This window comes from Drosophila grimshawi, unplaced genomic scaffold, assembly GCF_018153295.1.
Source record: "Drosophila grimshawi isolate 15287-2541.00 unplaced genomic scaffold, ASM1815329v1 contig_44, whole genome shotgun sequence".
In the NCBI taxonomy this organism is placed as follows: Eukaryota; Metazoa; Arthropoda; class Insecta; order Diptera; family Drosophilidae; genus Drosophila; species Drosophila grimshawi.
In genome coordinates, this window is record NW_025063240.1 from 22,537,708 (window position 1) to 22,554,844 (window position 17,137).

General features: G+C 38.0%; 3 protein-coding genes across 3 annotated transcripts; 1 reads left to right on the forward strand and 2 right to left on the reverse strand.

Moving 5' to 3' along the window:
• Positions 1 to 118: 118 nt before the first annotated feature.
• LOC6557788 (mitochondrial 2-oxoglutarate/malate carrier protein) lies at positions 119 to 1,257 on the reverse strand. The gene has a single exon (XM_001983209.3). The coding sequence runs from the start codon at positions 1,158 to 1,160 to the stop codon at positions 228 to 230; it is 933 nt and encodes a 310-aa protein (XP_001983245.2). The 5' UTR covers positions 1,161 to 1,257; the 3' UTR covers positions 119 to 227.
• Positions 1,258 to 5,562: 4,305 nt separating this feature from the next.
• LOC6557949 lies at positions 5,563 to 6,237 on the reverse strand. The gene is made up of 2 exons (XM_001983208.3): positions 6,219 to 6,237; positions 5,563 to 6,070 (listed from the first exon to the last, which is right to left on the reverse strand). Exon 2 carries the CDS (start codon positions 6,009 to 6,011, stop codon positions 5,583 to 5,585), a length of 429 nt encoding a protein of 142 aa, XP_001983244.1. The 5' UTR covers positions 6,012 to 6,070; positions 6,219 to 6,237; the 3' UTR covers positions 5,563 to 5,582.
• Positions 6,238 to 10,272: 4,035 nt separating this feature from the next.
• On the forward strand, positions 10,273 to 10,605 carry LOC6558090. The gene has a single exon (XM_001983207.2). The coding sequence runs from the start codon at positions 10,339 to 10,341 to the stop codon at positions 10,603 to 10,605; it is 267 nt and encodes an 88-aa protein (XP_001983243.1). The 5' UTR covers positions 10,273 to 10,338.
• Positions 10,606 to 17,137: the final 6,532 nt, after the last annotated feature.

Below are 17,137 nucleotides of genomic sequence, written 5' to 3' on the forward strand. Positions count from 1 at the left end.
TGATGATTTGTGCTTGTTTCCAGATTCCCAGGTAATGTTTGACAAGCGTATTTCCTCTGCTGTCAAGCGATCTTTTGGTGTTCTGCGTTTCAAGATACAGTATAAAATGCACTTATGGAGTGTTATCCATAACTACTTCAGCAACTTTAATACCAAGTCTATCCTTAATTTATACAGAAAACAAACAAAATGAGTTATAACAACGACCAGGACTACCAGGAGGGCTTTTAGAGACCAGAACCCGACTGCTTGTCGCCCAGGACATATTTGCGATAGGCTCCGTTGAGCTGCTCGAGAAAAACGAAGGCGAGCACCGTATGCGGCCCAATCCGACACAGATACGGCGTGAAGCCCTTCCACAGCGATACGATGCCCTCATTCCGGATGACCTTGCCAATGACGTCCAAGGCACCGGTGTACTCTGGCCGGCCGTCGATGAACTTCATCTGTTGGATGCGCGTCTTGGCCATGTCCAGCGGCATCGAGGCAATTGTGGTCAACAGACCCGACATCATGCTCGCCGCAATCTGTAGCCCAAGACCCTCGTCGATGTGGCGCTTAAAAGCCGACTTGAACTGCGAATAGGAGCCCAATTGAACCATATTCACGACCATGGCACGACCCACAGTTGGCAAACAGCCACGCCACAGTGCCAAGATGCCCTCCTCCTTGACGATCCTTGTCAGAGCATTGCCCACATTTCTATAGTTACGCCTCTGATCCGCTGGCAGTCGATTGTCTGCCATCATGCGAATGAGCGAGACTTCTGCAGGATTGCCAACCATTGCGCCACAAGCACCGGCAATAATGCCCATTGCCAAGCTGCCCAACACATTGGGCGGCTTCTCGAAACGATTGCGATACGCGTCCAATGCCATTTGATAGACTCCCATGCGGGTTGTTGTATATGTTGCCTGCCTCAACAGCCCAGCACTCACTCCGTTGTAAAAGCCCAACAATCCCTCGGACCTTAAAATTTTTGCCATACAATCGAAACTGCTGCTGTATTCCTTTGTGCCACTTGCACCCGATATTTGCATGCGTGTCTTCACCAAATCCAACGGTTGCACTACGATCGTTGCCAACATGCCGGCCGTGCCACCGAGCACATATTTCATATAATTTGGCATCGTCTTCTTCTTTTCCCCATCTTGCACCATGTTCACCAAAATAGCATTCAGCTCAGCAAATTGCTGAGTTTTATATATAAATATATATCAATATATCAAATTTCGAGTTTAGACATGTATTAATTTAAGTGTGACACTTGACTGCCACTTACTTCAACGAACGGGTGTCCAAATTGGAAGGTAATTTCCTGGTAACCTCCTCCAAGGATCGGAATATTCATTTTCAGACCACGCCCACACATCGATAAGACCATATTTCTCACACAATCTGAAAGCTTGTTACATGGGGTTGTTATTTGGGTTGTTGCCGCACTGATTTGAATTGTGGCAGTTAACATTTAACATTTAAAAGTTAAAAACGAACGCGAACAGATCAATTAACAATTGTTTCTAATTTTGCTCACATTTCCGATAATTGAGGAGCTGTGGCGTTTCAACTGACTATGCAAACAAACAAACGAATACAGACACACAGACCCGCATACAGCACGCTCATTATGTGTGTGTTGTCATCATTAGATGAGTGCAACAAATTGTTTGCCACAGATTCGAGCTGCAATTAGAAGAAAAATAGTGTTGCGGGTGTAATTAGACATGCACTTTTGCTGTATACACAAATATTTTCAACTCATTGTGCTCTAATTAAGAACACGACTCGACACGCAAACAAAAAAGGCAACAAAAATAAAGTTGCAACTTTTCGCGTGCGTCAAACAAATATCGCATACAGCAGGCAAAATTCTCGATTAATTAGTGTCGATGGTTGCTGTATTGGCTAAAAGGTGAGTGCAAATTTAGAGTCTACTTTTAGGCCGCGAGCGTAAAAACATATCGTGGTTTGTTGCTTGCTGTTAAAGTTAAAGTGGAGCAAATCGATTACGAATGTCAATTGGGCTAGCTGCAAATGAATATTGGCAGCAAATAATAACAACAATAAGAACCACAGCAGCTTATATTAATAACAGTATTGTCTATCTATGTGCAAGTGTAGAGTCTACTTTTAGGCTGAGTACAGAAACGCAAGTCGCTGCTAAAGTAAAAGTGGGACAACGACAATAACAAGTAAATCGGTTTCGAATGCCAATTGTGAAAATTGTAAATGAATATTTGCAACAAAAATGACAACAACAAGCCAACAACAACAATAAATCAGATCATATCGATAGCAGCTGGTTTTGCGGCAGCAGCAGCCCTAAAAGCGCAACATGAGAAAAACAATGTTGACAATGCGATGCTTTGTTTTTTTTTTTGATAAGAGAAAAAAATATAGCAGCGAATGAAAACCGCAGAAAGTGCATAAAACTGAAGCGAAAAGCAAAAATGACAATAACAGCTGCAATTGAAAGAGGTAGGCTAGGGGAGGGGCGTGGGGAGTGGAGACAGCGTGTGAGCGACGCGCAAGCGACAAAAGCGACTGCAAAAAGTTCACACACACATTCACATAGACACGCACACACACACGCAGAGAAAAATCAGAAAAGCATTAAGTGGCGAACCGTTAAGAAGTCATTGTGTAGACGAAAAACCTGAAACAGCAAATGTAGCGACAGCGACGTCGGCGTCGGCGTCGGCTTCACTTAATGCGGCAATTTTGTAAAGTAAACAGAGCAAACTATCAAAGAGAGTAAGCAGCGGCAGAAAAAGAAGTAGAGCTGTGCTCATAATTCCAGCAAGCCTGAGAGTAAAAGTTTGTCAGAGAGAGAGAGAGAGAGAGAGAGAGACAGAGAGAGCGCACGCAGCGAAAGCTGCATTAAATAAATGAAAACAATGCGCATAAATTTAAATGTGATCAGCAAAAAATATATATGAGAAAAAAAAAACAAACAAAAAGTGAAAAATAGATTTAATTAAATTTAATTTTAAATATAAATTAAAATGGCATAATATAAATTGTATAAATGGTATAATAAAATATGAATGATTAAATTTGAAAAACATACACATACCAATTTAAAGCATAATTGTATAATCTCAGATGGAACCCAAAACAAAGTTATTCAAATGTGTGTCAAATCAGGCCGGTTTTCATTTTTTTGTTCGTATGCACAACAACGGTTCAATGCCGACGAAGAAGAGGTCTCAAATTGAACGCACAATGTAATAAACAGTTATATTTCCAACAACAATAATAAATCAATAGGCCAACAAAACAAAACAACCAAATTCTAAACGAATGACTTGAGCAGCAAACTTGCGATCGTCTACTCTCGCTCTCTCTGTCGTGCTCGCTCGCTTGAGCTTGCGCTCTCTCCCAAGTTCGAAAGAGAGCGCAAGCCCGTTTCGAATTCGACTGTCGCACAGCAAGCTGAAGCTGCAGCCGAAAACTTTTGGTCATTCGTCAGTGAACCGTCGTGTGGCTAGCTTGATCCCGGTCTTCGTCATCGTCCCGATATCGACACACACACACACACACTTAAATTTCGTAGCGTCTTCTTCTTCGCCGAAGAACGAACGTTTTACTACTACTACTAAAAGCGTCGCTTCTCGTTCCGTGTGCGTGTGCATGTGTGTGTGTGCAAGTGCTTTGCATCTGTGTGCGTGTGTTTTGTTACCATTTGCATTTTCGGCTTTTAAATTGTTTTTTTTGTGGGATCTTTTAGTCGTCGTCGTTTTTCAGTTTTCGCTTTTGTGTGCTCCAAATTTTAACGTCGCGTTCGCTTTGCACTGCTGCGCTTTGAGCGCATTTTTCGTTCAGTTTCGTATCGGTTAAGCTTTCGTTCAATTTCCAAGTGTGTTTTTTGCTTAGCCTTTCAAATAAATTACTAAAAAATAAAAATTTAAATGAAAATTTCAACGAAAAAAGTGCTCGAAAAAAGTGTTTAAAAAAGGTAATTAATAATAAAACGGCACAAGTTCTGTTTAGCCATTTTATTAACAATGTGTTCATAATTCCAACAGAAATACAAATACAACAAATATAAATGCAAATAGAAAGCAAAGCCAGAAAACGGAATAAATCTAGAAACTAAGCAAAAAGGTAAGTAAAAAATAGAAAAAAGATGCAAATGCAAATGTTGCAACGTATGAAAATGGAACTCAGAAAATAACTGTTTGATGATTTAATTGGCAGGCAGAACCGGAAATTGTGTTAACGCTAATCAGTCAAACTGTTAACTCTCTCATTTTCCATTCATAATTTAAATTTATAAACAAATGTATTCATTAAAACATTTCTCTTTCTTTAGACTTTGATTTTTGTTTGAAAAGCTTTTAAAAAAATACACTGAGAGGTGAATAGACAAGAAACAGCCAAAAAATAACACTTGCTGTGCACGATTGAACTTTAAGCCGCATTCTTCTTCGTTCAAGCTGGAGTTGTTGTTGTAGTAGTAGTTGTTGTTGTTGTTTTAGTTGTTGATACTGAATCTGAAGCTGGCCAATTTTCGCTTCGTGGGAACTGTTCGACTCTTCTGTCTGTCTGTCGGTCTGTCTGCCAGCCCCTCTGTCTGTCTGACTGGCATTTGCCTGTGCAAAGCGACGACGGCACACATTTTTCTGGCCCAGACCAAACAGGCTTTAAGAACAGGCATTTCCACTCCTACAACAACAACAACAACAACAACAACAGCAACTAGCAAAAATACACTCAGACAATATGCAGATTCGTTCTTGTAATGACTCAACCTATGACTAAAGGTTTGTTAAGCAAGCTTTTTCTTTAACTAAGCATACTTAGTATACTTATCTTAGTAACAACTTTATTTCGTTTCTTAGAACGCTTTTTAACCTAACTGTTTTACTCTCTGACGAGGGTTATAGGGCTTTTGTGAGCTTTTTCTTCAACTAAGCCTGCTGGGACGATTTTATCTTAAGAACAGATGTATTCTGTTGTTGAGAACCTTTGTTATACCCTGAAAAAGTTTCTAATGAAAGTCAAAGCTAAATTAAATAACGCTTCGAAAACACTTCCTTTATTCATCCACTCACCTCTTTCTAGCTGGTGTTCACACCAATGTTATATTATCAATATTGATATCGTATGTTATCGTCTACAGAGTTGCATGTTGTGCTCGATATGTTATTACAATCTTAGTGCTATGTCACACTATTGTATATATACATACGAGTATATATATCCCTGATCAGCATCATTCTTTCTACTCGCTGTTTGAGAGCTTAATCGTTTTTCATAAATATTCAGTGAACAGATTGAGAAATACTATTTCCACAATTCTCACAATTTTCCCCTTTCCCATATTCGTTTCCACATTTAGCCTACCCCCATTGATTGATTTTCTTCTTATGCGCCTTTTTTCGCAGTGTAATGTTCGCTGTAATTGACATTTTTGAGTAATTTACAAAAATTGTGTATTAACTTAAAATTCTTTGATTTTTAATCGTCAACAATTAAGACAAATAAACAGAACTACAAACTAGACATTAAACTACAATATTTATAATATTATATATATGTATATGTTAAATGGATTTATAGATATATCCCATATTCTGCTAGACAAATATTTCGGGTCCAAAGATGGACACCTTTGACTCAATCAACGCTCTTGGCTTGGGCGGCGTGCGAGGAGCTGGTTGAACTGGCGCCGGCGAGGGGGAACTGGAACTGCAGCTGGATGTGGCACTGGAACTGGAAGCAGTGTTGCACTTGCGTCGCCGCAAGGTGCGCAGTTCATCACGCAACTGTTCCTTGTAGACGAGTTCCCGCTTGCAGGCCTGCAGTTCCTCAACGCTGCAATGTTTCAGCTGGCGGATTGTTCTCGAGACGAGATTATCAATGATGTGGATTTTGGTGCGGGATAGACGACTTGGTTCCGCATGGCGACGAGTCAGTTCGCTCTGATATTGAAAGAGGAGATAACCCACACTGGGACGAACACCACGACGATGATTCTGATTATTGTTGCAGCGTTGATTTTCCATAATTGCAAAACTTGCTTGGCACAATTATACTCAGAGCTGTGACTGCTTGGCAGGATGAGCTGTGAATGATGTCCTGTTGAATTCTACCAGGATTATTTATATCGGGGCTAGGCGCATGGCTTAGCTCAGCGTCTGTGCCACACTTGCAACGTGTTGCAACTACCTGTTGACCCTGCGACAACCTGCGAATTTGACCTGCTTAATTACCTGGCGTCAAAAGTGCGTGCATGGATAAAACCCTCAGTTTTCTCGATCTGGCATTGTAAACTTATTATTCGTTATATCTCTATCTTTGACGAGCCTCACAAAGGTTGTTGTGCGAGCGTCTCTGCAGGTATACATGGGAGTGTGGGTGCCTGATATGTGTGTGTGTTTGTTGTGCGCTTAGCTTAAGACGGCAACTGCAATTTATGATTTGACCTTTGTATAAATATGCATAAAAGGATACCTGAGAAAATACCGGAGCTTAGAACGATAGCAAAATACTCTGTAACAAAATCTTAAATAAGATGCAGCTTTATTTTTGAAAGTATCTACAAATCCTTCATATTTATTTATTTATTATTAACAGTCGAGAACAATCGAGAAATTACTTCTCCTAGCTCATCCACATTGCACTACGAAATCATTAAGTTTCCATTTAAATTGATAGAAAACTTTAGATAGCAGTTTCGCCGTATTTTGTTTGGATTCAGCGTATCTCTTAGTCGATCACCCTTACTTGTCTTATATTTATTAAAATAGATGACCCCAGAGTCAAAACATAGGCGCAATTTGCAATTTATAGCTTAAAACTGGAAACGTTTAAATTTATACGAGCCGTCGTTTAGTGGAAAATTGTCTAAATTGCTTTAAGTTAGCAGAGTGCAAGTTGAAGCGCTAATAAATATACCAACATTTTCACAGGAATATAATTTGCTGACCCTCGTCTCAGAAGTGCTTATTAAATATTTATTTGTAAGGGAATTAATGGCACACGACCCAAATGCTGCCCCTTCAAGCTGAAGGACAGTCAAGGAGGGGGAGGAGACGGTTAGGGTTTATTTTATTTAAAAATGGGCTGACGCATAATTATTATTTTCATTTAATTTAATTGAGATGAGGGCTCCAAATGCGCTTTTCAACTAAACGTCGTCAGCTTAATTATGTTAAAATGTGTGCGCCAAAAAAAATATGAGAAAGAAAAGTGAAAATTCGTATTTGGCCTTTGTATTTCTTTCACTCAACAATAAAGCGCTTGGCGACTTGTCCAAATTCTTTACAGACTGCAACAACTGCAACAACTGCAACTGCAACTGCAACAGTAACAACAAAACAATAAGAATTATAACAAATGCATAAGCGGAGTGAAAGTTGATGCTTAGGCATAATTTTAACCCTGCAGCTGCAGATACAATATCTATATACATATTTCTATGCTCTTAGTTAATTTTGTACGTATTAAATGTTAAAGCCTCGCTTTTGAGCGTCTATTTGTCTGTCTATCTGTCTGTCTGTGCATGCCCATATTTAAATACACTGTTAAAATGCAGCGGGCTCTTCCCCTCGAGGCAAGCAAACAATGACGATGAACGACCCATAAAATCAGACAAACAAAATCTGAAAATATGAAAAATGTAAAGAAAATCAGATAGAAAAAAAAAACAACAGAAAAGCTAACTAAAGTAAGACGAAGGGTAAATACCCTAGAATAGACTGGAGTAATGTTTTGAATATTAAAAAGGGAAACAGCTTAATTAGAAATTTTGAGATTTGAGATTCACTGACCTCATCTAGGCGATATGAATAAATCTAAATAAAATGTTTACAACTGATCAATAATATAACAGGGTATAATTTATCAATTTGAAAACAAGATCTGTAAAATGATGTCTCTCATTACTAACGAAAATCGAGTTGATTACGAGTACGACCATTTATTTTCTAAATATAAAGTGTGTCGCTCCCATAGTCTGTGTGACATGACTAAAGAGATTGTTATGCTATATTATTATTATCATATTTTTATTATTATACTATTTACATGCTTTATGCTGCCTGTGACATGTATCTGCACAAGTTCATCATACCCTTGCGGCCCACTAAAAATGCAGTGTATACGAAAAAGATATTGTTGGCTCATCCATCGCTCTCGATGATACAACAATCGTTTTGTTGACTTGATTATGATGATTGTCGAATCAGCAGCAGTAAAGCAGCAGCAACATTAACAGTTGGCCGATAAATTTGTGTAGCTTGTCTGAACACGCACAATTCCCCAGTAACTGCCACGCCCCCCTCCCCCCAACTATACCCGGTGCCAGGTCTTGAGATGCTCATTGAGTTTTGAGGAGAGCGCGTTGAATTGGAAGCTGTCTGCAGAACTGTCAATAACAACAATCTACGTGCCCCGCTTGCCCCGGTTTCTGGCCGTCTTTGACCTTTGGCTATCTCTCTCTCTGGCTACCTACCTGCCCCTGGGCCAAGCGGCCTGGCAGGGTAGGGGCGGTTCAGCGGAGGCAAGCGGTCATAAAACACTGATGCATATCTCGCATTTGCTTATGCTTAATCCGGCGCGTGGTCTTTCCCAAAGTTGTTAATCCGTCTGCGGAAACCTTTTGTTTTCCACTCACCCGTATTTCCCGCTACTCGATGCAATTATAAAAGGATTATGCCATTTTCTGACCTGACTGTCCGAAAAGCGGACTCTGTCGCCGCTGTCCCTTTTCCCACCATGCTGCCACTTGCATTTTTCATTATGAGCAATTTTAATGAATTACCTGGAAGTTGTTAGGTGGAAAAATATGAAGGGCCAGCAATCGGAAAGTTTTCTCAATGTCCCAGAAGCAAGTTCTACAAAAATGTTTCTCTGACTCTCACAACGTCTAGTGAGCGAGTGTGTGTCTGTGTGTACGCTAATGAGCTAACAAGCTACACTGCGACACATGACACACATGGCAAACATGGAAATGAGTAAAAACAGCCAACGGAGCAGATGAACCTAAATAAACAGTTTTCAAGAAATATGTATAGCGTCTGAGAGAGGAACACAGCATTTAACAGAAGGTCTAAACAAATATTTGTGCAAGTACAGTAGTCAATCGTTGAGTGAAACGATTCCTAATACAGTTTTCTAATTTGTTTATTATATTTTTAACTAAAAGAGTTCTTAAATGTTCAAATGAATATGATATTTTATTTCTATTTATTTATTTAAATAGTTATTTATTTTTTTAAAGTTAATTTCTTTATTTATTGACTGATATTAGTAGACATTAGATAGGTATTTATTAAAATATATGATTTTGATTGAAGGTCCCAATTTAAGATTTATTCATTTAAGCAATTTGGCATTGCTCGTTGATTAGTTTCATTATTTGATTTCCTTGAGTATTTGTGATTTTTTGATTTTTTGTATAGTATTTATTGTATTAATTGTTTCCCTGTTGAATTGATATTTTGTATAGCGTTTTTATATAACGTATAAAAATTGATAAATATTCAGAAAACTAACTTTTCTAACATATTAATTTGACATAGAAACTATTTTCAATTGTGTCTTTTTTGTTGTATTGCTGACAAGTAAATAATTTGAACATATTTTATTTCAAGAGTGATTTCAAAAATATATTTTAATTTCTGAATTATATCTGGTTTTTAATATAAATATTGATAAACTTACCGAAGTCTAAATAATAATACGAAAGACAATCGGCTGAGTTTATTTATTTTGTTTAATGATGCTGAGAAAAATGTAGTTTTACATTTGCATCCAATCTATTTTAATTTCTGCATAATGTTTGTAGTAGTTTCTGTATTTATTACCAAAATGTAGTACGCCTGAGTGCTGCCAAGTTCTTTTGTTTAGCTGACATTTTAACTGGGTTAGTGACCCGTTTCGACCCTCTTCAGCTCCCTATCTCTCTCTCTATCTGTCTCTGTATCTCTCTCAACAAGTTCGTTCATGCAAGGCTGCATTCGCAGCTGGTTGAAATTAGCGTTTTTGCATTTTGCAGCTTTTGCTGGTCATCATCCTCATTGCGCTTACTTGTGTTTATATATACAGATCATATGGATGCGCACATATTATGAGTGGTAAACCAAACCAAAACGGTTGCCAGCCAAAAACGGATTAGGCCGGATTAAGCCACGAAATATTTTGGCACAAATATTTACAGTTCTCTGTCTGCCTGGCTGTCTGTTCGTGTGTACCTGTACAGGTAAAGGTTAAGGAACAGGTAGCGTCAGTTTTTCTCACCTTTCTTTGCATATAAGAGTGGCACCTTGCTGCAACTTTGATCACTTGACCAAGAGCAGTCAGAGAGTTGAAACGTTGTTAATAGCCAAAATGGATCACGACAAGCTTATCAAGCCAACAGTCTCTTATCACTTGTTTCTCTATCGTGTGGAGTTGGCGCGTCGCCAATCTCGCCAATTGCGACTCTCCAGAACCAAGATTGAGATTACGGATGAGCTGATCTCGAGAACGGTGAAGAACATCAAGACTTGCAGCATGGATGATCTAAAGGCTGTGAATCGTGAGCTGCTCTTTAAGCGCAAGCTGCGACATAGCGTGTCCAAGCTGCGAAAACAAGCTAAATTAATGAAGTCCTAGACGCGAAGAGACAGAGACGCAATGGAGGAGAGAATCGTAGCAGGAGCGAGATGCACAGATGAGAAAGCAAGCCAAAGCAGTCCTAGAAAGACGCACAGCAAGTGAGAGAGAGACAAACAATACTAAGTAAGGAAAATTAAAGCAGTCCAAGACGAGGAAAGAGAAGCACAGCACAGACAAAGTCTGAAGAGAGAAGAGCAAACCGAGAGAGAAGACAAACAATTGTAAATAAACGTTTTTATCTTCCATTTGTAAATAAATACTTTTGATAAGAATTTCTGCACTCTGTTTTCTTGTGGTCTGCATTTCTGTTATTTCGTAAAACTTGTTAATATTATGGTATAAAGACGAGAATAGCTTCAAGCCACAACAACAACACAAAGAGAAAGAAAAAAACTGGTAGCTGAATCAGCAGCAAACAAAGACAAAATGTAAACTTCCCCGACTGAGACTCCAAAACGGAATACGAATGAAAATAAAAAATGGTCGGAAAAAAGTCGTTTGCATTGAACAAAAGTAAATGGCTAAAAAGCTGAGCAAAATGAATTTCATGTTAACGACAAAGTCAAAGCCAAAAGACAGAAAGAGACACAAAGCCAACAAAAGCTGAAGCTACATCTGCTAAACCACCCCCACCCTTCCCCCCATACAGCTCGCTATTCGTCTGCAAATATATTTTGTGATTTTTTTGAGATTTATTTTTCTGACCAACAACTTAATTAGAAATGGTAAATGCAATTAAGAACGCAGCGCACAAAATGTGTTTAATCAAATATATATAATATACAATATTTACGGAATATATAGGTATATATTCTATATAAATGTATATATATTTGTGGATTTTGTGTAGCCGTTTTGTGGCGCCATGAGAAATCGAAACAAGTTCGCTGCATAAATTAGCCAAAGCCAAAGCGTACAAAATTGAAGCAACAACAGCAACTGAGAAGAGCGCAAAGATCAGAGTTGATTTAAGCCAACTATATTGCTGCAAAACAAGAGTTGGCCAAATACTAGTCGAAGATTTTATGCACTTTTGGAGTAAGTTTAAACTTGTTTAAAAGAATGAACTTATAACAATAAAATTTGCCATTAAACTGAGAGCTAAGATGAAATTGAGACTGGCAGTTGAGAAGCTTGTTGTGATCAATAATTATAAATTCTTCAACGTATAACGGATATGCATATACCAGATCACATTATTGATTATTTTAAAACGCATTGAACATCATTAAGAACAAATTTTATATTACTAATATATTATTAATCTCTCGACCACTTCTACTTGTTATACTAAATACGTCTTTCAAAAGGAACTGATCATCTCTTTATCAATGCCTTCAAGATCGTTTCAGATATACGGAAATTGCCTATAATAACACCTGATAGGTAAAGATTTATGTTCAGGTCTCAGCTCTTAGTTCTTACTCTAAGTAAATGTCAGTTATAAAAGACTATAAATTGTCCATAACAAAGCTGGCACGCTTTGCTGGGGCAGAGTATGCGCAGAGTTTAGCAACAACTAACAACAAAGTCACGATATAAATAAAGAGCAGTCAACGTTAACAGCAAACTGCTTTTTTTGGAGCTGCAAAATTTATAAAGTGACATTGTTAAATTTATGTGCCCGAAATGTTGTAATAAAATACAACTTCAAGTCAAGTCTATAGATATGTTTGAGTTTGGCGCCTGTGCTTGGTAAATAATTGCAAATATCATTCTCGATTCGATAATTGACTTAATTATATATATGCACATAACTGAACACAAACTTAACTTATTGATCTAACGCCAAAGTAAATAATAAACTTTTTGGCTTTAATTAATCTTGATGGACTTATCCATTCAGTTGGAATTCAAAAAGCTTTTGATTGATTCGGAAATTGAACTGTTCTCTCTGTCTCTGTCTGTGTTGTCTGTGGGCCTAAATCCATAAGACCATAATCCGCGTATTTATATATCATTAAATGCTTTGTTTTCATTTCGTGGCATTATACAAGTCGCAACCTCCCCTCCCCAATATTGAAGGACAGGTCAGCTTAGAGCCGCATTCAATGCTGGGGTTCTCGCTTGACAAATCGCTTTGGCCATTTTGTGTGGCTTGGCCAGAGACAGAAAAAGAAACCGAAACAGAAATAGAACCGATATAAAAACAAAAAACAACAAGAAAATCGCGTAACAAAATCATCAAATCACGACTTGAGCGCCTTTGATTGACATGCAGCAAAAAGTACAAAAAGAACAGCAACAGCGGCAGCACCAACTTTGATAGCAAGAACAACAACAACCACAACAACAACTTTGATTGTTCATAATTAAAGCTAAAATGCCTCGAGCCAACAAAATTTTCGCAATGATTCTGTTCGCTGTCGTTGAAGTCGTTGTTGAAGCCGTCGCGGCAAATGGCAAATGGCAAAATTCAAAGCGTTAACCGACCATCAAATTGCCTCTCACAGCAGTAACAGTACATAGATATATATAAATATGCATACATATATATATATTCCGTCAGCAGCATTTACATAGACAACTGGCGACAACTCAAACTGCCCGAGTCCCGAGCTGCCCGCTCCTTCTCCTCTCAGGCGGCAGTCTGCTTATTAACGCATAATTAGCATATTTAGTCTTGCGCTAAGATTGCGCCTGCCTCGAAGCTGTTGCAGGGGTCTGCCACCAACAAAACCCCACTCATTTAAACGCACACTGTAAGAAATTGTGTGTTGCAATTGAATTTCCTGTTTTATTTTAATAAAATTCTATTATGACAAGCTTAACTGGGTATTATTTATTAAGTTTTACTTTTATTTTAAATAAAACTGGATTATAGACTAAAACATTTAGCTTTAAGTTACGCTAAAAACTAACTTAAAGTCTCCAATTGTATGCTATAAGTTAGCTTTCCGATTTAGTCCAGGTCCTTTGCAGGACCTTCAGAAAGTTCCCCAAACCTTTCATTATTAGCATCTTAAATTTGTGTACGCTTTTGACACGTCCAGCAACACTATTATAACATTTAACTCCAACTGGCAAGTTAATTTTTCAATATTTCTTTAATATTTTGAAATGAACACTTTATGCCAAATTATTTTGTCTGACTTTCACCAATTTTGAACTTTACATGAGAGCACAAGCTGCTAAAGCTGTGTTTGCTTTGCTTACAAATTTACAAAATTTAAATTGTTTGTTTACGTGTTTAAAATTAAATATTAAATATTTTATTTACCACGTTTCTTAGTGTGTGTTGTTTGATGTGACTGTGTGTGGTCGGAAAAGAGTATTTTATTTTGTATGTTTTTTTTTATTATTATTTTCAATTAACTCAGAAACAGCAAATGAGGAAATAATTCTTCAAATACCAATTCTGTTCGTCTACAACTCTAACCTATAATTAAGTCGTTGAAGAAAGTATATTTTTTATACGACATCAAAAAATGTGTTTGGTTTTCACTTAATGAGTTTTTTAATTGCAGCTTTGGCATCCATTTAATTTGACTTTTGAAAGAGGCTTGCGTCAGTCGAGAGAGTTTGACAAGGAGTTACCCTGAACTATTTGATGTGAAGATATATATATAGAAATATATATATAAAATTATAATGATCTTGTGGTAAACGAGCACTAATATTCAGAATCTGATGGCCTAGCTCTTTAGACTCTGAGATGGGGTTACTTGTTCAACGCTTTTACCCATTTTAATTTAGTTCTCAGTTTTTTGCCGTGTAGCTTGTTTGCCCGCCTCATTTGAGAGTGCCTGCAATTTGTCGATTTGTCACACAATTTGAAGCCAAAGCAGATACTAAAAATTCTCTCAGTTCTCGGCGTCTTTGGCCGTTGTGGTCAATGCGAGTTAAGCCTCATTTAGTTGCAGCACTCTATTACTCTTGGCCAAAAGCAGCAAACAGCCGCCCACCTTCCCCTTGTGGTTGTTTCTGTTGTTTGTTGCCATTCACTTTATGAACATTTCAGTTGGCAACGCCAGCCAACAACACTAGCAACAATTGTCGCTTTGACATTTAACTACAATTACTTTTTAGTGGTCTCTCATTGGGTTTATAGTTGTTGTGGTTGTTGCTGTTGCTGCGACATTTTGGTCTGGTTGTTTGTTGGTCCGTCTGGCTGCATAATGAAACTTGTTATAATTAAAATATGCTACCAGTTTGGTTTTATATTTTCAAGGTGTTGCTGGCAATTAAAATTGAAATACGTTTTTGCTGCAGCGATAAACAGCTGATCTAACAAATAGAATTTATTTAATTTTGGCCATAATTGTGCTGGGCCAAAAAGGGTACTTTGTAGCTACTGGTGGAATGTCTGTGGTCTGTTTGTGGTTTGTGCCAGTGGTTGTGAACTAACCTGCTAACCTGTTGTTGCAGTTGGGATAAAAGGCTTTCAAGGTGTGGCAACTGCTTTTGGTTATTGTTGTGGGCGAATTTTGCATTTGTTGGCCAAGTGGAGCTTGGGTTGGTTCACTTCTAGTTTTCAGGCGCCTCCTGCTCATAACTTTGGCATTTACAATATTTAATCGTGTTGCACGACGGAGCAGATACTTGGATGCCTTGGCTGGTTGCTGCCTGGCTGCCTGGCAGTCTTGCAGGTTGCGGCATGTGGCATGTGTGGCATCGACTGACTCTGCAATTTAAGCGTTTTTCATTTTTTATGCATGCATTGCGTTTGTAGCTCATTTGCATTGCTCTTTATTGTGGTTGTTGCACGCTGTTGTTGTTGCTGTTGTTGCACTTTGTTTTTGTTGCTGCTGCTGCTCTTGCCTGTAATGCAATTTGCTGCAAAATGAAACCGAACAAACCGAAGCGTTCAGCATTTGCCAGCATTAAATTTAATTTTATTAAAAAACTTTTCGTGTGTGTGTGTGTTTTGTGGGTGTGCGTGTGTGTGTGTTGCCTGAGAATTGTACAATTGACTACATGAGGCGTGCTGCTGCTGCTGTTGAAGCTGTCGTTGTTGTCGTTGTCGCCGCATGTTGTTGACGTGTGCATGTTGCTGCCGTTTCCTCGTGCAGCTCGCAACTGATGCTGGTGTTAGCCTTATTATACTCTTACAGAAGGTAATGTAATTTTGTCGTGATGTTTGGGACTTATACGACCCCTTTAAGTATATATATATATATATTCTCGATCAACTTCAGTAGTCGAGTCGATTTAGCTTTGCAGCGATAAAACTTGAAATATGTCTGTCCTTTTCTTTGTTTTTCTCCTAACATTTTGACTATTAATTATTAACATCTCCCATAAGAGACATAGAGTTAGGAGATAAATTCTTGTGTGATTAACTTTTTGTCTAATAATACTATATACTATACCTATATATTTGGCTGCCATGGGAACATTTGTTCTAAATACTTCTTGTTAGAACCACTTTTTGGTTTAACAAGTTATCAAAACCAAATGTGCTACCAAAATTTGTGCAAACAATCATTCACATTCTACTACTATATCCTATAGTTCCCATAGGCACAATTGGTCTGTTTTTATTTTGAACTCCACTCTGCAAGTGTATTTGATTTTCGGTTGTTTTCGTTGTTTTATTGTGGTTGTGTTGAGTTTGGCTGCTTGGTTTTTGATGGCAAACGATACTTTGCCGTTGTTGTCTCGACTGAAATGGCTAACAATTATGGATATATTTGTACTTGCACTTTTTATGGTAATTGTGCGATGGTTATCGTTATCGTTATCGCTATCGACTCTCATCGCAACCCGTTTTTATCTTTTTATCTTTTGCATATTCATTTATGGCACACAACCAGCCAACACACCCCAGACAAGGACATTGCATATACTCGACTCTTGGTTCTTGATTTTCATCATCATCATTTGCATATGTTACACTTTTATTTATTATGTTTGCTTTTTGTTGTTGCTGCTGTTGTTTGTTATTTTCGGCGCTGTTGGTTCGCATTACAACACCGAATATAACTCATACGCAGCGTTAACCTCGCGCTTTCTTGCCTCGCATTGTTTTCTTGCCATATTTATAGCCGTTACGTGAGACTTGTTTATGTGACAATTGCTTTTTGTTCGTTATACATTTATACTCAGACTCAGATTCAGACTCAGGCTCGAAACTCAGAGTCAGACTCCTACATTCATGCATATTTTCAGTATCTTATTATTGCTGCGTGCTTCTCTTTTCTTTTCACTGCTGCTCGCTGTTATAATTTTGATTGTTCGCCGTGTAATTTATGCCTTTAAATTGTGCAAGAAATTTGCAAAACATTTATATTGGCAACATTTTTGCCGTTTGCTGTTTGCTGCCCCCGCTTAACTGAGTCACCCTGTAAATATAATGGGCGTTTCTGTTTGGGCGTGGATAAGCCTTTCAAGTCCACTTTGTTCACTTTTGATCAAAGCGGAAAACTTGGAAAAGTGTAAAAAATCATAGAGGGATTATGAAAATATTTGAGTATAAAGAAGTCCACAGATTTAGTTAAAGAAAAAGTATAATCAAATGGAACTAACTAATATTCCTATTGTATCTGTACCAGCTGGCTTTAGGGTATCTGCTAGTGCATTAATCTAC

Bases quoted from the DNA above. Each gene is read 5' to 3' on its own strand.
- LOC6557788 (XM_001983209.3), bottom strand. From the start codon at position 1,160: ATGGTGCAAGATGGGGAAAAGAAGAAGACGATGCCAAATTATATGAAA.
- LOC6557949 (XM_001983208.3), bottom strand. From the start codon at position 6,011: ATGGAAAATCAACGCTGCAACAATAATCAGAATCATCGTCGTGGTGTT.
- LOC6558090 (XM_001983207.2), top strand. From the start codon at position 10,339: ATGGATCACGACAAGCTTATCAAGCCAACAGTCTCTTATCACTTGTTT.